The 18,413-nt window shown below is 42.3% G+C and overlaps 2 protein-coding genes across 10 annotated transcripts in view; one reads left to right on the top strand and one right to left on the bottom strand.

Annotated features, from left to right (window-relative positions):
- The window catches only part of LOC119174699 (uncharacterized), a 30,091-nt gene extending 23,962 nt beyond the window's left edge, over nt 1-6,129 (top strand). For both annotated transcript variants that reach the window (XM_075889545.1, XM_075889544.1), the window contains 2 exons: nt 5,238-5,304; nt 5,901-6,129. In XM_075889545.1, coding sequence (XP_075745660.1) covers nt 5,238-5,304; nt 5,901-5,971 — 138 coding nt within the window. In that variant the 3' untranslated portion in view covers nt 5,972-6,129. The remainder of the gene's footprint in view (nt 1-5,237; nt 5,305-5,900) is intronic.
- The window catches only part of unc-104 (kinesin family member unc-104), a 119,837-nt gene continuing 102,725 nt past the window's right edge, over nt 1,302-18,413 (bottom strand). For 3 of the 8 annotated variants that reach the window (XM_075889538.1, XM_075889542.1, XM_075889539.1), the window contains 15 exons: nt 15,795-15,919; nt 14,891-14,989; nt 14,734-14,805; nt 14,015-14,166; nt 13,307-13,412; nt 12,996-13,110; nt 10,169-10,251; nt 9,793-9,917; nt 8,377-8,522; nt 6,640-7,020; nt 5,840-5,919; nt 4,420-4,657; nt 3,497-3,619; nt 2,946-3,064; nt 1,302-1,780 (listed from right to left, as the gene is read on the bottom strand). In XM_075889538.1, coding sequence (XP_075745653.1) covers nt 1,738-1,780; nt 2,946-3,064; nt 3,497-3,619; nt 4,420-4,657; nt 5,840-5,919; nt 6,640-7,020; nt 8,377-8,522; nt 9,793-9,917; nt 10,169-10,251; nt 12,996-13,110; nt 13,307-13,412; nt 14,015-14,166; nt 14,734-14,805; nt 14,891-14,989; nt 15,795-15,919 — 2,007 coding nt within the window. In that variant the 3' untranslated portion in view covers nt 1,302-1,737. Of the gene's footprint in view, nt 1,781-2,945; nt 3,065-3,496; nt 3,620-4,416; nt 4,658-5,839; nt 5,920-6,639; nt 7,021-8,376; nt 8,523-9,792; nt 9,918-10,168; nt 10,252-12,995; nt 13,111-13,306; nt 13,413-14,014; nt 14,167-14,733; nt 14,806-14,890; nt 14,990-15,794; nt 15,920-18,413 lie in introns of all 8 variants that reach the window. The other 5 variants (XM_075889540.1, XM_037425707.2, XM_037425697.2 and 2 more) reach the window with 3 other exon arrangements.

Raw genomic sequence — 18,413 nt, 5'->3', positions numbered from 1 at the left:
TTTACATACAGACACAAAAAAATTGATTATGTACACTAAAGAGGAGAGTGATTCAGGCGAGAGTGAACAGCAGTAGGAAGTAAGCTGCGCAGTGTGGCTGGGTGAGAAAGGGAGGGCAAAGAAAATACAAAGTGGTGCTCTTCGAAGAGCAAAAGCAGTTTCGAAAGCACGACCCCTCTATCTACCTTCCTTCCTCGCACACCTACGAGCGAAACAGCGTTTCAGTTATACGGGCGTTCCGCATTCCGCATCCCCAGAATGGTCTATGTGCCAGCTGCTAGTGTTGTTCAAGCAACAAATGACCATCGACGAACAACGCAAGCAAAGCGAAATCGTATCGATGCCCGTACAACTGAGACCCTCTTGCCAAAACGCCGCTGTTGCATACTAGTTTTGCAATGCCCTGCACACTCATTCATATTCATAGAAGACGCAACGAAAAAAAGGAAAAAAAGATCGCGTAAACTACACATACAATCAGTTGTGCACAGGACAATGAATGTCAGGAGAGTCGCACGTAAAGATACAGCAGAAAGTGTGCCGTCATATTATATACAGAAAGCTCCAAAGCTAATAATCATCACAGCGTGCCTTTCTTGTTGTATCTTTTTTTCCCTTCGTAAGTTGATTTCGTGTGTATAGAAAACCTGTCGCACCCGAGAGTCCTTGCCCCCCACCACAACTACGTACACTAAAGTTATGCCGAGCAGCCGTCGTAATAATCAGTGGCCATCTCAATCTACAATAAAAACACTCCAATAAGCAAACAACTCATGTAAATAAACTTCACAAGGGCTATGTGCCTTTTCAAACAGGGTAAAATATCCATTTGTGGCATTTTATACATTCATATAAATAGCAGACCTATGTGATATGAAAATCAGAGGTTCCTATAAATATACATATGTATATATATATGCATGCGTGTGTATACATAAAGTATACGGGAATGAAGGCGTTTGTTTTACATTAAAAAATGCAACAAAAACTTTCTTTACATACTTGTTGCGTTTTTAAGAAAACCACAAGGTCAACCACAGTGAACATCAGTAAGTCGTGCATGTATCATTACAAAAGAAAAGCGCAGGTTTTGTCACTAAAATGTTAACATACAGCAAAGACCCAAACACAACTGGATCAGCGAACAAAAGAACTAAGTAATCCTTTGGATCAGCGAACAAAAGAACTAAGTAATCCTTTAACTCTCAATAAAAAGCCCGGACTACTTTTCCACCTCGCAGTGCATTACTTCATTGGTGAACTTATTGAACCATATGAAAATTCAGTAAAAACTGCCAAGTTAAAACTAACCCTTGCGAAACTAATGATCTCTTTTGTGCAAAGAACGTGACTGGGAAAAAGGCCAGCGACACACGATTCACTGAAGCTCACGTCGGCATCCTTGTGTCATGCACAACGTGTCCGAACTCATCTTCCTCCCGCATTTGATGTACGGGTATCACTAAATCGAAAGACCATTCCTAATTTCCGAAAATATAACAATAATAAAAATGTGAAACAAAGAGAAAACAAGGCAGGAATGGGCATAGTGCTCTGTGTCGTATGCACGAAAAATGACAGGAAAAGCAAAAACGGGTATCGCACATGCTTCAGACAACTAAGGTGTTCCACTCTTATCAGCTCCCCCGATTATTGCAAGCTGTCATGTGAGCTCGTACCGAGCAAAACCACCTCTTTTAGTAGCAAGGACAGGGCAGCAGGTGCCGCTTCGATCACTTACAGGCCGAGGTCTACATTCTGTTTTCGTGCCAATTTTGATCTGAAGGAGAAAAAAGAGGAAAGGGAAAAAAGAAACGAAACATAAGGTGAGACTTTGAAAATTTTTTTTTTAAGTCTCGCTTGTGACTTTCCAATCAAGTAAAGCCCCACGGTCCTACTCGAATTCCTCCCATACCATATACAACTACACACATCTAGTAAGCAGTACAATAAAAAGAATGAGCAAAGCTTTGAAATGAGCCAAATTATGGCTGAAGTAAGCAGGTGATTGTTCGATTCAGTGGACACAAAATGCTTCGTGTCCTAACCTTCAGAAACGAGCGCCGTACAGTGACATTTCTGGAAGTGTTTATGACACTCCTATCAAGAAACATAATCTGGTCAGCACTTAGGCTAGCGTAGACTTCAGTCGTGCCATTTCTGAATAATTCCTTGAGTACAATTGATGATACCTGTGAGAAGGATGCGGGCTGACAGAAAGTGTTAAGCCTCTGAAGCTATGATTGAAAGCCACAGCTTGTAGAGGTACAGCATATGATATTAAATAGTCGAGCTTCAAGCTGCACTTTCATAACTCAGAAACTCCAGAAAGGTTATCCAACATTGGTACATGCTTAATTTTATGTTGTGTTTTTTTTTTGCTTTAAAAGGATACACAATACAGTGTAACCAAAAATAACAATTTCTCTTTATTGCTATCACTACTTGATGTTGATGCCCACTTACAGTGCTGAAATGTGCAAGAGTACGTCTTCTTTAAAGACCTTCATAAAAGAAATGCTCTCAGTACTCACAGCACAACAAGAAACAGTAAATGCAACGCAACACATTTGACATACAATGGCACTGACTGCGTGGTGCACTTAAAGCTACAAGCTACAACTTCAAAACTTCGGAAGTGAGTTCAGTGTAGTGTAACCCGTACACATTTCTTGGGCTCATACAAAGCGTAGCTTCGCCAACCGGCATATTTGTGCATTAGAATTCTACACTGCTCCTTCTTCAGAAAGCCAGAATATGTGGTCTCCAGGTTCTGGCGGTTTAGACCAAGTATGTGAACCACGTCGTTTTTTTTTCTTCTTCGAGCGAGACATGTTCCTGTTAAGTTTGCATTAAACGCACACATGCACAATTCGGTCATTACAACTCAAGAACAGGTGCTTACGCACACCGACCAGCTTGGGTGTGTGGGAAGCGGTGCGTACCTGATCTGCCCAGCTAGTAGGGGGTTAATGGCATACAACCACTCGTGAATCTCCTTCTCTCCAAGCGTCTGGAGCAAGAATCCACGACTCTTGGTCACCACCGAAAATGTGTTGGGAACCTGCGATCAGAGAAACACAATTGAAAGTTTTAAAGGAGAACTGCTGGCACAAAAGTCTCACACTGTTTTTACTGTTGGAGAAAAGCAGCTAACGACCATTTATCGGGACTGAAAACCTTATTTGCTCATGCACGCAATGGTTAATTATGTGAAGACGTTTTTATAGCACCCAGTCGGAGTTTCGGTCTCAGAGGGTGCCAGACGAGTCGATACCCTGCGAGGTTTGTTGATAAAGACGGCGGGCCACGTGAACGCACAAAACGGTGGTGCAGTTGCCAATTTTTCGAAAAATTTTCTAACAAGCACGGAATCTGTGCAAACGTCAGCGCGAAAAACAATGCCCATTTGAACGGAATCTACTGCCACACCTTGGAACACCACTTCCAAGGAAAACTTCTAATGTAAAAGTTGAAAAAAAACCTCGGTCATTACCTTCAACATTTCCTGCTGCTCCTCATTGTATTCTACTTGTGCTGTGGCCAGGTTGATCAGCTCCCTCTCGATATAATCCTTTTCGTCACGGTAGATGAAGACATAGGGGCGGCGGATGACCTGGTAAAGAAGAGGCGCTCAATAATTCGTTAAACAAGATGAACGGCTCTGAAAAATGCCCTTTTTGACCAAATCAAAGGACTTGCTTCAAAGCATACAAGTGCACCAAGTAAACAAGACTCGTACGAAACAAGCACAAAATGGCATAATCATGTTAAGGTAAAAAGAAACAAACTCAGTAAAAAAGAAAAGTGAGCAAATTTTTTACCAAGAGTTTCGTCAGTTATGCATAACAGTTTGCATTTATACGTGCGTGACACCAATGAAAATGAGTCACCGAGTACCAGTTCAATTTTCCAAGTGCCTAATAAGACCAAAGCATTTTATTACAGTATGTGCACTATTGGTACTTTGTATTATAGCAACATGAAGTTTATGGCATCCTGAATTACGCTTTCCAGAAATATTTTGAAATTATAATAGCATCATATAAACAAACAATTTAGCCAGATAATAGGGTGCTTATTTAAGAAAGGAGTCTAAGAAGCCTCTTTATTAAAGGAGTATGGTCCGATGATCGAATCGAGAACCAACACCTTTCCGGGGCAGGTAGAGCTATTGCCCTGAAAGGGCGTTGGTTTTGAGTTCAATCCCAAGACTGGGTCGAAATTTTTCAGCAGCTGAAAAGCTTTTTTTTGGAGAAATCTACATAGCTTTCTTAGTGGCTTCGTTCGACTAACAGGTGGTTGTCAATTTTCCTTTTCTAGGCCTCCTGCTACCTTGCCGTACTATGGACAACCAATTTGCGGCGTGCTTATTCCTTTGTTTCTTGATAGAGCAGCTCAGTGGCAAAGGCTTACTAGCCATCGCTTGACCCAGTTTCCGGTGCGGTCATCCAGGAGATTGAGGTAGCCCTTGCGTGACACAATGGGGCTGGGGCGCACTTCTTCCACCTCCGCCACGAAGCAAGGGTTGCCCCCGGTGAAGATTGGAGGGTGCGAGGCGGGCTTCAGACCCGCAGGGGGCGCCAAGCTGCTCGGCAGTCCTCGCGCTTCCATAGAATCTGACATCAACATGCACGGCTTCTCTGGTGATAGTAGGCTGCAAGCACGAGCAGTATATGTGGTATCAGTTTGGTGAGGTTTGCTTACCTGCACTGAGCTATTTACAGCTGTGTGGCAGAACAGTTTAGTGGTTAAGCAATATTTTTCGTTGTGATGCTGCGTGCCATTTAATAAACGAACGCGCAGGTGAAGACAAACTTCCAGTTTACTTATGTTGACATTTTGTTTGCACACCACTTCAGATGAACAGCCGGCTCATCAGTTTGTGCTAGAAATCTCTTTTGGATGAAAAGTCCACAGAACAATTTGTCACTCTACTAGACTCGATGAGAAGAAGCTTTGTATTACAGAGTCAGCTAAAGTAACTAATATTTTTTATTAATGAGGACCAATCAAGTCATATTCATTGAGCATATTCTATATTGCTGTATTCCTGACCACTGTAAGCCACTAAGACCTACTTTGGTGCCTGTGTTCCAGAAAGTAATTTTAGCATAAGCAGGCTTAATGCGAGCTGAACACACTTTTCTTCAACAACAGTGACAAGAAAAATATACCTTCACAAACTTAAGGCCTATTTAAATCCTCCACATTCAATGGCACACCTCTTATTTCAGGGTCGATGCATAGAAGAGGTCAAGCAAGAAACAAATGAACAGAAGAAGGACTGCTATTTCATAAATGGTGAGCAAACTCAACTAGCTAGAAATTCACTGGGTTCCCTGAGATAAATATGTCTTGATAATATGCCCGATTAAGAAAAGTTGCACAAGACTGCAATTGACCAAGCCTAAAAAAAATAATAAAAAAATGACACGAGACTACGACTACCGAAGTCTGAGCTAATGTGCGTGTACTGCAGACTGCTTTAACATGATTTTATGCATGTGTCTTAAAAAAAATGGGTAGAATGTTATGTTTGCTCAAAACACTTCATCATCATTGAGTAACGGAAATGACAGATCTCATATATGTATTTTAGGATCACATTTATGCATTATGAATGGCCTGCATTCAATCCCAACTACGCTGCTGTACTGGCAAGTTGTAACCAAATGTAATTTGGGTGCTTCCATCAACAGTGGACTGGTCTATACATGGTCACCTGATCTTGCTGGCCATTACTGTCGAGCGGTCGGCCTCATTTAGTGACATTTTGTAAGTTATTAACAGCATAACCATGAGACGCAGAGATTTAATCATTCTATGTGTGACTTACTCTTGTGAAGAGCTCGATGTCATGCTGGAACTGAGTGATGACGCATCTCCCTCTTCAACAGGTGTCATCGCCGCATTCTGCTGCTTCCATTCAAGTAACAGAGCAAGCAAGGAAACGAGAAGATCATGTTAGTTTCTTTGTAGTGCAATGAAAAAGCAAAGTAGTATCTTCTGCTTACCTAAAAGAATGAAAGACAGCTAAAGTTCCCCAAACAAATGTGTCCATTCCTTAGCATTGTTTCACTTGTCTCTGCCGCAAGTCATCAGGCAATAAAGTTATCTGCTCTAGTGCTCACTGTTCCTTTATTAATTATAATGGCTTGTGACAATCGGGCTTCTGTATATTTTCTGTCATGGCACTATAACTATGACAAGCAGCTTACGAAAGACATTCAAAATATAATGAGTAGCTGCAATGACATCATGAGAAATCATTGGACAAGCAGTACCACTGGAGCCAACATTCCGACGAGAGACCTTGTCGAAACATTGGTTTCCATGACATTCCCTATTCAAAGATTTGTCACAATGAGCCTCCATCTTCTCATGAAGTTCTGTCTTGCTTGGATTAAGATGACACCAACAATATAAAATGACATCACAGGTTTCTCAGCCAACACTGTAGCACAGGTCGCTGGCAACCCCGTTCTAGGAATGCACTAATAATTCTAAACGAAAAATGATGCCACAAAGTGCAAGATGCATTTGGCAAGTAAAGCTGATTCGAACTTTTCAAGGCTAGGCCCCACAATGTGCAGCTGTCTAACAAAGAAGCAATGCGCATCCTTTTGGACATCGTACCTTGGCAGCAGCCGGTCCTGTAGGTGGCGGTTTGCTGGGAATGTGGCTCAAGATGAGGCCAATGGTGCGAGTGGTCAGTTCCCGCTCCCGAGGCGTCATCTCCCAAGGTGCATACACACTTTCGTCCACCACTGTGCTGCGGGTCGGGGTCACTGCAGTCGAAGAAGCCACGGTCGGCGACGGCAACTGCGAAGCGGCGGGAATGGCCGCGGTAGCAGCGGTGGCTGCCTGCTGAGTGGAGTTGGGGCCTCGAGCAGCGGCACGGGCCATCAGGTTGCATGCCTCTTTCTCCCACTTGCAGATGTCCTGGTGCTGGGGCGGACCACCGGAGTCCAGGCCTAGCTTCTCTCGAAGAAGCAGCAGGTGCCGCACCTTCTCCACCTGCGGACATTGGGTGTGGCAGTGTTTCACTGTTTCACCAAAAGTGTTGAGTTGTGGACATATCGGTGCGTCACGACAGTCGTAGATGCGAAGGTTACGGCACTAAACAACACTGTGTTACTAAATAGTGAGAGAAAGGGAAGGGTTTTTTAAAAGAGAGGAGCTGACAGGTCCGCCTGAACCAATTTGTTTTAACCAGTTACAACTCGCATAAGAGGAGCTATAAGGAGGTTGAAAGCAAAGATTAGAGAAGAAGAAGATGAGCAGCAAACACAAAGCTGCATAACAAATTTACTTTCTCAAGAAAGCAGCAAATGCCTTGGGCACTGAATGGACTGTGTACCTTGACCACAGAACTAGACAAAGATTCTCTGAAGGCAGGTCAATGAACATCGTAGATCTAGTCATTGTACCTTTCCCGTGCACAGTTGGTACACAAAAAAAAAATGTGGCCTACAGTATCTGGCATGGTGCATTTCTCAGGACACAGATTGTCTGCATAGCTATTATGATCAGGAAAAGCTAAGCTGGTATTTAAAAGTCAGTTCACAGTAGCAAGCGATACATCTTTGCCAGAGGGTGTTATACTGCTACGGCTGACTGCGTACGCATCCATATAGAAGCAACTGGCTCACATTTAATAAAACTGCACTGAGTAAAATCAAAGCTAGAAGGCAGAGATAAATATGCATCAAAATCTGATGCCATTATGCACCATTCAGCTTACAGATGCTTGTTGTTACGACATGCTTGTGCTTTTTATGTGCAAGTGAATAAATGTATGATACACAATAGGCGTCATATGATATGACACTAAGTGACTGAGCATGTAAACATCTCATATATTTCATTATGACAGGTGAAAACTTCCGTAACTATGCATGCCAGTGGTGCACATTTACTTATTTAATTATTTATTTATTTGAAATACCTTACATGGCCACATGGGCATTGAGTAAAGGGGGCTTTACAGAAATTTCATACACCAAAGGTATAAACTCAAGTCACATGACGAAGAAAAATATGATTTGCAAGAACAGAGCATGTAAAACATAGAATTAGTACAATCGAAATTGTATAAAAGGTGAATGATACGAGAACCAGCAGAAAAGGTAACAATAAAAAGTAAAACACATGACACCAAAAAGGCCTTTCCACGAACCAATGCAAACTACAACTCGTCCCCACCAGCAAATAAATCACGAGAAAAATGAAAAAAAAAAAAAAGGAATACAGGGAAAATGAGCTGACTCTTCAGGAGATCGAAGCTGAGCTAAAAAGAGAACGCAGGAAATTTATGTATTTAACAGTGACAAGCACCTGCTGCAGAGTGCATACACCGATTTCATGGCCCACCTCTTCAAGGCGTGTCAGCTTTTCCAGTTCCCACTGGTGGTCAAATATGAGCGAGTCCCCTCGTGGCTGCCAGCCGTGCAGGTTCTCTTCTCCACGAACGTACGTTGATGACGTGTCCAGCACCCGGCGCTGCCGACGCTGCACCCCTGTAGGCCAAAGTAAGTGATGTTTGTCACCAGCTCTCGCAAATCATGTAAATATGTCTCAACAATTTGCCTTGCTGTGCCGGGGTTTGCAAGTGCAACCATTGAAAACTTTGCTTGTAGCCACTGTACAGTAAATTTCATTAATAATGCCTGCTATGGCATCGACTGCTTTTGTGGCCAAATTATCTAAGTAAATGTCGCATGTCTTACAGTCAAACTGAACCACAGTTAATTATAGCTATTTGACACATGTTGTGCATGTCAGTAACATTAATTAAGTATGATTACTTAAATTAAAGAATGCTACAGGGGGCAGTGGCTCAAAGTCACTACATACAAGAATATTGTTGCACTGCCACTGATATGTTTGCAAGCTTTTTGTAGTAAGTAGCTAACTACATTGTACTTGAACAATGTGCAAGCACTGGTATGCAAAGGCTACACTAGCAGATATTGCTTCAAATACACTCAAACCTCATTATAACAAAGTTGAATCCTACAAGAAAATAAGGATGTTACTACATTTAAAAACTCCTTATAAAGATTATTTCTAACACTGTGTCTATTGCAAGACTACTTTTAATTTACTTCGTTATAGCCAATATATCATTATACTGATGTTCGGTATATTAGGCTTTGAGTGTAATACAGTCAGAGAAGAATGCAGTGTATTTTGCAAATTACAGACACCAGTCTTCCTTGGGATACTTGAAGGCAGAAATTTTGGTCTGTCTGTTTGTCACGTGATTCAGCCACCTGGCAAAAGATTAAGCAGTTGCAGAACACCCAGCCATCTTGAACTGGTGGCTGCGTTCAGACCTGCGCACACTGTCGATCAAAAGCAAATATTGCGTATATCTGAGGCACAACATCAACACATAAGTAATTGGTGGTGTGTTCCTTTAGTATAAAATATGTAGACAGGTAATTCATAGGGACCTAGTGTTTCCTCCGCTGCTCTAAATATGCAACACTACACCCAAAAAAAACGGCCAGCTGAAGAGTATTTCGATGACTTTTTTTTTTGTCAATGCAGAGTAGCATGTATTATTTTCCTACATTCGATTAATTATACTTACATTCAACGTGGACTGAGTTGTCAGAAAAACATACACAGAAACGATAGGCAGGTTGCATAGAGAACTGAGCTGTGCAGGCATATCAGTGAGTAGCTATGTCTTTTTGCAATTAACTAGGTATAGGTATTGCTGTATTCCACGCACTAAAATAAACCTTAGCAAAACTACGAAAACAATAAAATGCCTCCTACCCGGGCTACCTGAATCTGCCGCTCTCTTGAGGATCATCTCATAGATGCCGGTCACATGATTGGCATCAGCATTTTTGTAGGCACCAGTGAACAGGTGGCGCAGGGATCTTGCGTTCGGAGACAACCTACACGTGTGTGCCAATAAAAAAAAACAGTCAATGCATCGAACAGAATATTTTATGTACAATGTGCTGTGCTTCGGTATACTGAAACATTCATGTGAAAATTAACACACTGATACTAACAAAAAATGGTGCATGAGATGCTAATTAAATCACCAATAAGATATCGTATCACATGATATACACATTTTTTTTTTTTCAACCCTAAGAGTGGCAAAAGAATCAGCCTGTATATCTCCTTCTGTATTACTGACCTTGGTGCCAGTCTTGCATCTCGTCCATAGATGATGAGACAAAGGTCCTTCGTTATGATTGCAGGCTGCGCAGAGTTTTCCAGCTGTGAACAAGAAAAAATATAGTTAAAGAACAGAAAAACAGGCCTCACAGCAATGTGTTCACTTATATTTGCATAAATACAGCAATTTTTTATTTCACCTGGAGCTATTCTCCCACTCTGTTTACATTGTGAAGTGCCTATATATATATATTGTGAACGTGAACGTTGTTTTACAAGTGATGGAGAGTGCTTTCCGGTCCCCTGGTCCTCTCCCTGCAGCGCTTTTTCGCTATCTTCGACTACCAACCATCCCTGGAGCTCCGGTCGGGTCGCCGTTTGCGCAGTCAGCCCACGGTCATGTCGCAAGACAAGCATAACAACAACACGGCTCCATCCACCCCGCCTACACCCCTGGGCATGCCTTCATGGACTGTCACCGCCCCTCAAAAAGATCCCCCGATGTTCGCTGGCCTTCGGGGTGAAGACGTTGAAGACTGGTTGGATGAGTACGACCGTGTGAGTGCGCTTAAAACTATTGGCATGATTCTGTGAAGCTGTCCCGCGTGCTGTTCTATCTGACGGGGGTCGCTAAGACATGGTTTCTCAACCATCAGCTGGATTTCCCAGACTGGCCTACCTTTAAGCAGCAGCTCCGTCAAATATTTTCCAACCCTTGTATACGTGCAGACATCGCCAAACGGAAGCTTGCTGAACGTACCCAGCACTTCCACCATTTGTAAGACAACGTTTTTTGCTGCAAGACACTTCTTTTACTATCTGAGCCTCTGCCCCACAACACAGGTCAGACTGATGATGATGAGTATGTACATACGACAAGATGACGCGCATGAATAATGCTCACAATATATATATATATATATATATACACAACACCTTGAAAGTAAATGTCTGTTTCAAGTACTTAATTTGTTGTACATAAACAGCATTCTCTACCACCTTGGTCAGATTACAAGCCCCTGTGTAGACAACTGCGGAGTTGACCGAACCTACTATATTACACTGTACTACATACATTTATGATGCAGCACAAGTATGATAGCAATCAGTGAAGGCCGTTTTACATTGGGGCACCTGTTAAATTCTTGGCACTTGCCATCAATGCTACATTGAACATGTGATTTCTTAGGAGATTACATACCAAGAGCCAGCAGAACATATCTAATCAAGGTGCGTTGTAATATTAACTGGAAAGTGTTTTATGCCTTAGTCCACCAAGTCGAAAAAATATGCATGATTAGAAGGCAAAAGGGTCCGTCAATGGGAGTTGAATTCATGACTTCTGGGTCAACAACAACAGATGCTGGGCACGCTATCCACTGTGTTACGATCACATACTTAGTATACTTTAAAAAATACACCTTTTATATCTATCACTGTCCTCTCACAGCGCTCTTAGTAAATAGTCGCCCCGCCGCGGTGGTCTAGTGGCTAAGGTACTCGGCCGCTGACCCGCAGGTCGCGGGTTCGATTCCCGGCTGCGGCGGCTGCATTTCCGATGGAGGCGGAAATGTTGTAGGCCCGTGTACTCAGATTTGGGTGCACGTTAAAGAACCCCAGGTGGTCAAAATTTCCAGAGCCCTCCGCTACGGCGTCTCATAATCAAATGGTGGTTTTGGGACGTTAAACCCCACAAATCAATCAATCAATTAGTAAATAGTAAAATGCAGTAATGCATCATGGCCTTGACATTTGCAATTGCTTCCTTGAACGCGTCATTTCTAATCGTCTGTCCCATTCGGCACCTTTGCTATATTAGAACTACAATTTCGTCACTGCCCTAACACACCCCCAGGTGGCGACCTTACCACAAACATCGGCGTCGCTCATAGCATCCATCCACACGAAACATAGCTCTGCAACCTCAGGAACGCACCTGTTTCTCCTGAATGTAGCTACACGTTGCCCACTTATGCTCGCCCGGCAAATAATTGTGGTCGGCCAAAGGGAACACACAACGCACATTGCGTTTATTTGTGGTAGGGCAGTGCTGTTCAATAACTCCAACATGCGGCGAGTAGGCGACCTTTAGCCCAATTTTGGCATCTAAACAGTCACACTTTTCTGGCTGTCCCATAACTTTATCTGGCTCCACTCTCATTGTGAACTACTACTACAGTTACCACAAGGATGTATGACCTCAAGGGTTTCTTTAATAATTAATGATAGACATTAGTCGTCGGGATGTAGATGTATGACTAAGCCTCAGCGTGGAATGTATCATCGTTGAGCGATGCTGCAGCTGTCAAACACTGATGCACATTGTGCAAGCTGTCTGATATCAATGTACATTAAACTACTTCTGTAAAGACACGGTTTACTTTAGTGTTTTACTGATTCCTGTGATGGAGGGATCAATCATGTTTTCTATCACTATGTCCAATCACCATTCTTCTAGGGCCTTTCTCCCCCCTTCTTTTCCCTCCTCTACATGTTATAACGTAGGCAAGTACTTCTTTGCCAGCATATCTTTCTGATATTAAACCTATTTCTCAGCAGAGAAACAAACCTCCCTGCTCTCCTTCTGCACTACCTAAAACTCTAAATATGCATAGATTGCATGTTACTATACAAAAGAAAGGCACCTAACTGGGAGAGAAAGAAGCTTGTGATGAAAATTCGTAAACAGGGGTTGTGCTGTAGCCGGTGGTTCGACAAGCAAACTTGTCTTCTTCAAGGCAGCAACTCCAGTTGTTGCTCGTCGAACCGCCGGCTCCAGCACAACTCCTGTTTATGAATTTTCATGTTACTACTATGCAGCAATCAGTAGAAAGCCTGGTGCTTACCTCCAAGTAAGCCGAGATGGTCATGTAGACTCGTTCTCCATAAGGAGTGACTCTGTTCAGCAGAGGCGAGCTGTGCAAGGAGGAGTCCCACGCCGCCTCAAAGTGGTAGAATGTCCTGTGAGATAACCAATGCACACACATACTTAGAGGTGTCCAAAAAAAAAGAGCATTGCAGCTAATGTGGCACATATTTCGATGATTATTCAGGAACTAGCAGCACTTCGAAGCCATGAAAACTAGAGATGTTTCGTATGGATACTAACGAAACACTGCTAGCCGGCAAGGGTCTTATTTTTAAAATAACAGCTTACCTGTCATCACCAACCATCTCCAAGTAGCTACCAGGGAAGATGCCCAGGGACAGCACCGAGGTGTCATTGTCCTCTTCCTCGCACTCTGGTGTGCTTCTGACACGACCTGTTATGTTGTGATAATGTAACATAAAGCTTACGCGCTTCAACTCTTTTTAGTATAGGTCAGAACTATTGTCCCGCAGTAAAAAAAAACTTTGCCCCCTATGCTTTCTTTGGCTTAAATGTTAGTTGTAAATGTTAGTAAATGTTAGTTTGTATTAGTGTTGTCTTCTCGAATACACCTCACCAGTAATGTCTACACACTAGTTCTGAAAGAAGTCTCTAAAAACAATTTTACAACATTTATTTCCCAAATCAGATCAGCACTCACATATTATGAGCCTCTCTCATGTCAATATTGTGACACTTGATAAGGTCTTTACTGCAGGTATTACAGTTCAAATAAGCGCAGAATAACAGGAAGGGATGAAGAGCCCATTTCTTCGTTAGACGCAACTAAGCGTGGTAGCTTTCAGTGCCAACTTAACACTGAGTGTTTTACTGTCAGATTGTGAGTGTTTACCCACCACGAGATTCATCGGACATAGCTGCAGTATCTGGGTGAGCAACAGCAAAACTTGAAAGGCATGCCTGTTTATAATCACCTAGGTTACAAAACATGCCTGTGACATGCACGAGTATGAGCGCACTAAACGAGATGCCTACCAACAACAACCTCTCGGACATCCTTCCAGCAGACGTTGGGCGTTTGCTCGTGGACCAGCGTCAGGCGTATGCGCCTCTGAATCCCCTGGTGGAGAGAGAACGTCCCTCTACAAGGAGCATCATCGCTGTGATCGACCACGGCCGGGGTGTACCTAATTGGGAAAACACGCAGGATGCGGCGTCAGGTGACATGCGCAGAGGCACATAGACATACACAAACATCACTGACTGAGGCTAAACGAAAAACATATCTGGAGCACTGTATGGCTACCGTGTGACATAGGTCTTGCTCCCTCCCATGGCAAGTTATCATTATGGACACTCTTATTTCCTTTTCCATCATTATTTCTTCATTATTTCTAGGTCGTATTTAAAGGTAACAATTAACTTCCACTGTCTTTTACATGGCTTCACTGTCAATTACTCCACATGGCTGTGACTAAAAATAACAAAATAAAAGTCAAGCCTCTTGCATCCTCGAATTATTCTAGCTGACCAGGTAGCCATACTTGAGCCAAAAAATAAAGGTATGGTGAAAGTGTCCTTACAATAATGAAGCAGTACGTGCACTGCTTAATTGGGCTCTTCTCTTTACTAAATGACCCATTACTTCAAGGAGTAGAAGCTTTTCAAAAGGACCCCACAAGATCTCGAAAACACCTTTTCTATATTTGACATGTTTCTTTCAACTATGTTGGAAAATATGCAGTGCCACTTACTCGCCGTTAGGAGTCAGTTCGCAAATTTCGAACCACACCAGGACGTCATGTTTCGCATATATGTGTGTTGTGCTGAAAAAGGTACGAGAGATAGCAGTTCACACTTTTGAGGCGCATACTTTTAGAAACCAGACTATTACACTGACGGGACTTGTACCTTGGGCACTGAAGTATGTCGAACTTTGGCGACCGAACAGGCTGAGAAATAGGCAGCGTCCTTGGGAACATCCGTCGCGGTGGCTGACGCACGCTGCTGCTGCAAAAAATGGATTCTCTTCTGTACTTGCCAAAAGATTAAGCAATAAAGAATGGCACTCGTCAGGCGGAGTTTGGCAGCAAAACAAAGATAACATGGTGAAAAGAAAAACTCTTTTCTAGATAGGTTGATGCTGCTCTAGCAATGCTTGCAATCTAGTAATATACTATGTAGCTAATGGACTCTTAAAAGCAGCAGCCAAAGTGTTTTTTTTTTTTCCTGTTGTTGTTATTGATGTGAGCTCTAAATAAGCTTAACATCTAGAACACTTAACAATTCTGATAGACAATGGAGGGAGAAGCGTGGAACAGGCAAAGTGCTGAATGCTGCCATTCTTTTGGTACAAGCTGTACGATCACAGAAAGCCAGTTAAAAGAGCTCTAAACAAATAAATCAACAAAGAGCTGTGCTTCTACCTCAATAGTGGCTATACAGACACGTTTGAAGAACCATAAAGAGAGCCACTAATGTATGATTATCTGAGACCTTAATGCCAATGGCTACTTTTTCCGTTCTTATCCCCCATGCTAAAGAACAATAGTTTCAGTTTCGAATATAGCAGACCATAAAAGCTGCCCAGTTTTGGCACAACACGCTAGCCCTATTTTGTTATGTATATTCTGATGACAGCAAATAGTTATTGCTTCATTGAACAGCCACAGCCAAGCTGGAAGAGAAGCATGCGGCTTAAGAGCTGTCAGAGTGAACATGCCTGTTACCACATTATATCAGTCCACAAAGACATGCATGATGATTTAAAACAACAAAGAGCTTTCTATCAAAGAAAAGAGAACTGAATGCCTACTGCTGTTGACAGGCATCTCTGGAATCTCTGTGCAAGGGGTGCTGCTGATAGTGCCCGAACACCTCGAAGACAATTGGCCGACTCCGCAGGTAGTTCACGAATGACTGGGTTACCGTCACTGTGATCTGCACAATGAGCAAAATGAACCAGCAATACCACCATTTATCAGTGTTCACACAAAGAGTGCACACATAACAATAGCAATATAGCATGTTTTTTTCTTTTCATATTCAGTGTAACTATGACATTAAATCACACTTCTCATGCTATGAACAGAACTACATGGCAGTGAGTGGAAGATGATAAGACTAGCATAGTATCACGTAAAATGTATCGCTCCTGAATAGCAGTCCAGACTTACATAAAGTCAGTTTAATGAAGAAACACACTGGATAAGAAAACAATGAGACAGTAAATACAAGCAACAATAGCTTTTGGGAGATATGACAGTCAGTGAATGTTCCTTGTTCACTATACCAGTTACTGTAGTTACTTGATTGCAGCACAAGACTTTTCATTGCATCCAGAAAGAGAATACAAGAAGTAATTGTGTGCATCATTGCACTTTTTGACAACTTAATTGCCGATTACTTGAATTTCGGTGTTCGACTGTAACGCGAGAGTCGACTTCAGGTAGCAAAAATCTGAAAAAAAACTGGCATTACATTTAGGTAAATACTGTATGTTCTTGTTCTTGTGCTGACAAATAAGTTTCCATGATAGACTTTTCATGGTGGGACTTCATCTCTTTAAACGAGTGCTAAAATGAGACACTAAATTAGTTTGTAGTAATAAATGACAATTGTTAACTGCACAGTCAAAAATTTATTATTAGAAGAGATTAGGGTGGTCTAAGTTTTCTTATCGAACTTCATGCAGAAGTTTGGCACTTGAAAGTCAGTAAGGTCGCAGATCTTGAGATCCTTTTTGTATAATAACCTCAATGGCTCTATGAAACTTCCCAGCACTTTTTATGTTAAAGGGACATTACAGAGAAAAAAGATCTTTGTTGTGTTAGCAAACTACTTTTTCAAAATACCAAAAACACCACGATTGCCATAAGGAGTCTCTTAGTAACTGAGATAACGGCCGAAACGAAATAGCTAGTGGTGACGCCATCTTGAAGTACCTGCACTGAAAGCTGTGAGGTAATACATATATTTCGGTGTCATCAACTAGGTCCTACGTAGTGTCTAATCAATAAAAATAAAGTAAATTGTCCTTTGAGAAGGCATTATATGTGACACAATAAGTTTCAGGAAATTTTATCAAGCCAATGATTCGACAATGCCAAAAATACATATAGAAATCTGTGATGCCATGCACGGAAATCTTGGCGCGAAATTCAAAAACACATATTTGACCTTGATTTTTTTTCTCTATTAGTAGACCTATGATGGTGAAATTAGTGGCATAAGAATCTTGAAAGCATAATTTATCAATCTAATTGATTAATTATTTTTCACTTTATAGTCTATGTTTAAGTTCCTGGAATAAGTACTGAGCATACAATGTTACTCATTTTTACAGCTAAAACATTAAGTCATAACAGATAACGCGAAAATCTGTGATACCACTCCAGCCTGGAGTACAAACCTTGAGGTGTTGTCTTCCTGTGTATTCTCTTTTCCCATGTTTTTCTCACCTAGCAAGCCTCCTAGTGGCAACCGGATATCACAATATTCGGATTTGCTTTGATTCGAATATAAATTATTGAAAATTTCGAAGTACCGCATATACTCGCATAATTTGTGCACTTTTTATTGCGATTTTGGAGCCCCGAGAAGGGGGTGTGCAAATTACACGGGGATTTCGCGAGCACATACGAAATGTTGTGTCACACTCCTAACGCACGCTGTATATAGATTTTAAAAAACGAAGAAATGAATTGGAGCACAAGCAAAGTGCACTAGTTAATTTTAAATAATTGGCGTGCACTTTAAGCAGTCAGATCCCATCAAGCGTGGTCTAGCGGGAATCGCTGATCGCGAAGTCCGATTGGGAATCATCGTCGTGGCCTCTGCCATCGCCCTCCCGAAGCGCATCGTCCTCGGTTTCGTCGAGCGCGAGGGCTTTTTTGAAGCTCTTTCGACAATGCTGGGAGAAACTATGTCCCATGACATGGCGATACTGGAAGAACTAAGCATCCGCACATAATTGAAAAGGCCTCCTTCAATGGCAGGAAACATGCATTAGCAAGCACACACTATTCTTTCTCGCGCACCGATCGCGCCGGTCGTCACCCTGAAGTATGTCCTCTTAAAGTGCTTTGCGGCGGCACGCTTCTTGTGTTCTTTGGCCAAGTTTACAACACGTTCAATTTTACCCTATATATAATTACTGTAGCACATCACAAGAAAACCATCAAGACGCGTCAGCCGGATGGCAAAACATAACGGTGGTAGCGACGGGCGGTGTGTACAAAGGGCGGGGACGTAATTAACGCTAGCTTATGACTCGTGCTTACAGGGAATTCCTCATTGAAGGGGAACAATTGCAAGCCCCTATCCCAATCACGAAAGAAGTTCCACAGTTTACCTAGTCTTTTCAGACAGGGATAAAGACACGCTGCTTCCTTCAGTGTAGCGCGCGTACGGCCCCGAACATCTAAGGGCATCA

This window comes from Rhipicephalus microplus, chromosome 3 (assembly GCF_043290135.1).
Source record: "Rhipicephalus microplus isolate Deutch F79 chromosome 3, USDA_Rmic, whole genome shotgun sequence".
Taxonomy (NCBI): Eukaryota; Metazoa; Arthropoda; class Arachnida; order Ixodida; family Ixodidae; genus Rhipicephalus; species Rhipicephalus microplus.
This window is presented reverse-complemented; position numbering and strand designations above follow the sequence as displayed.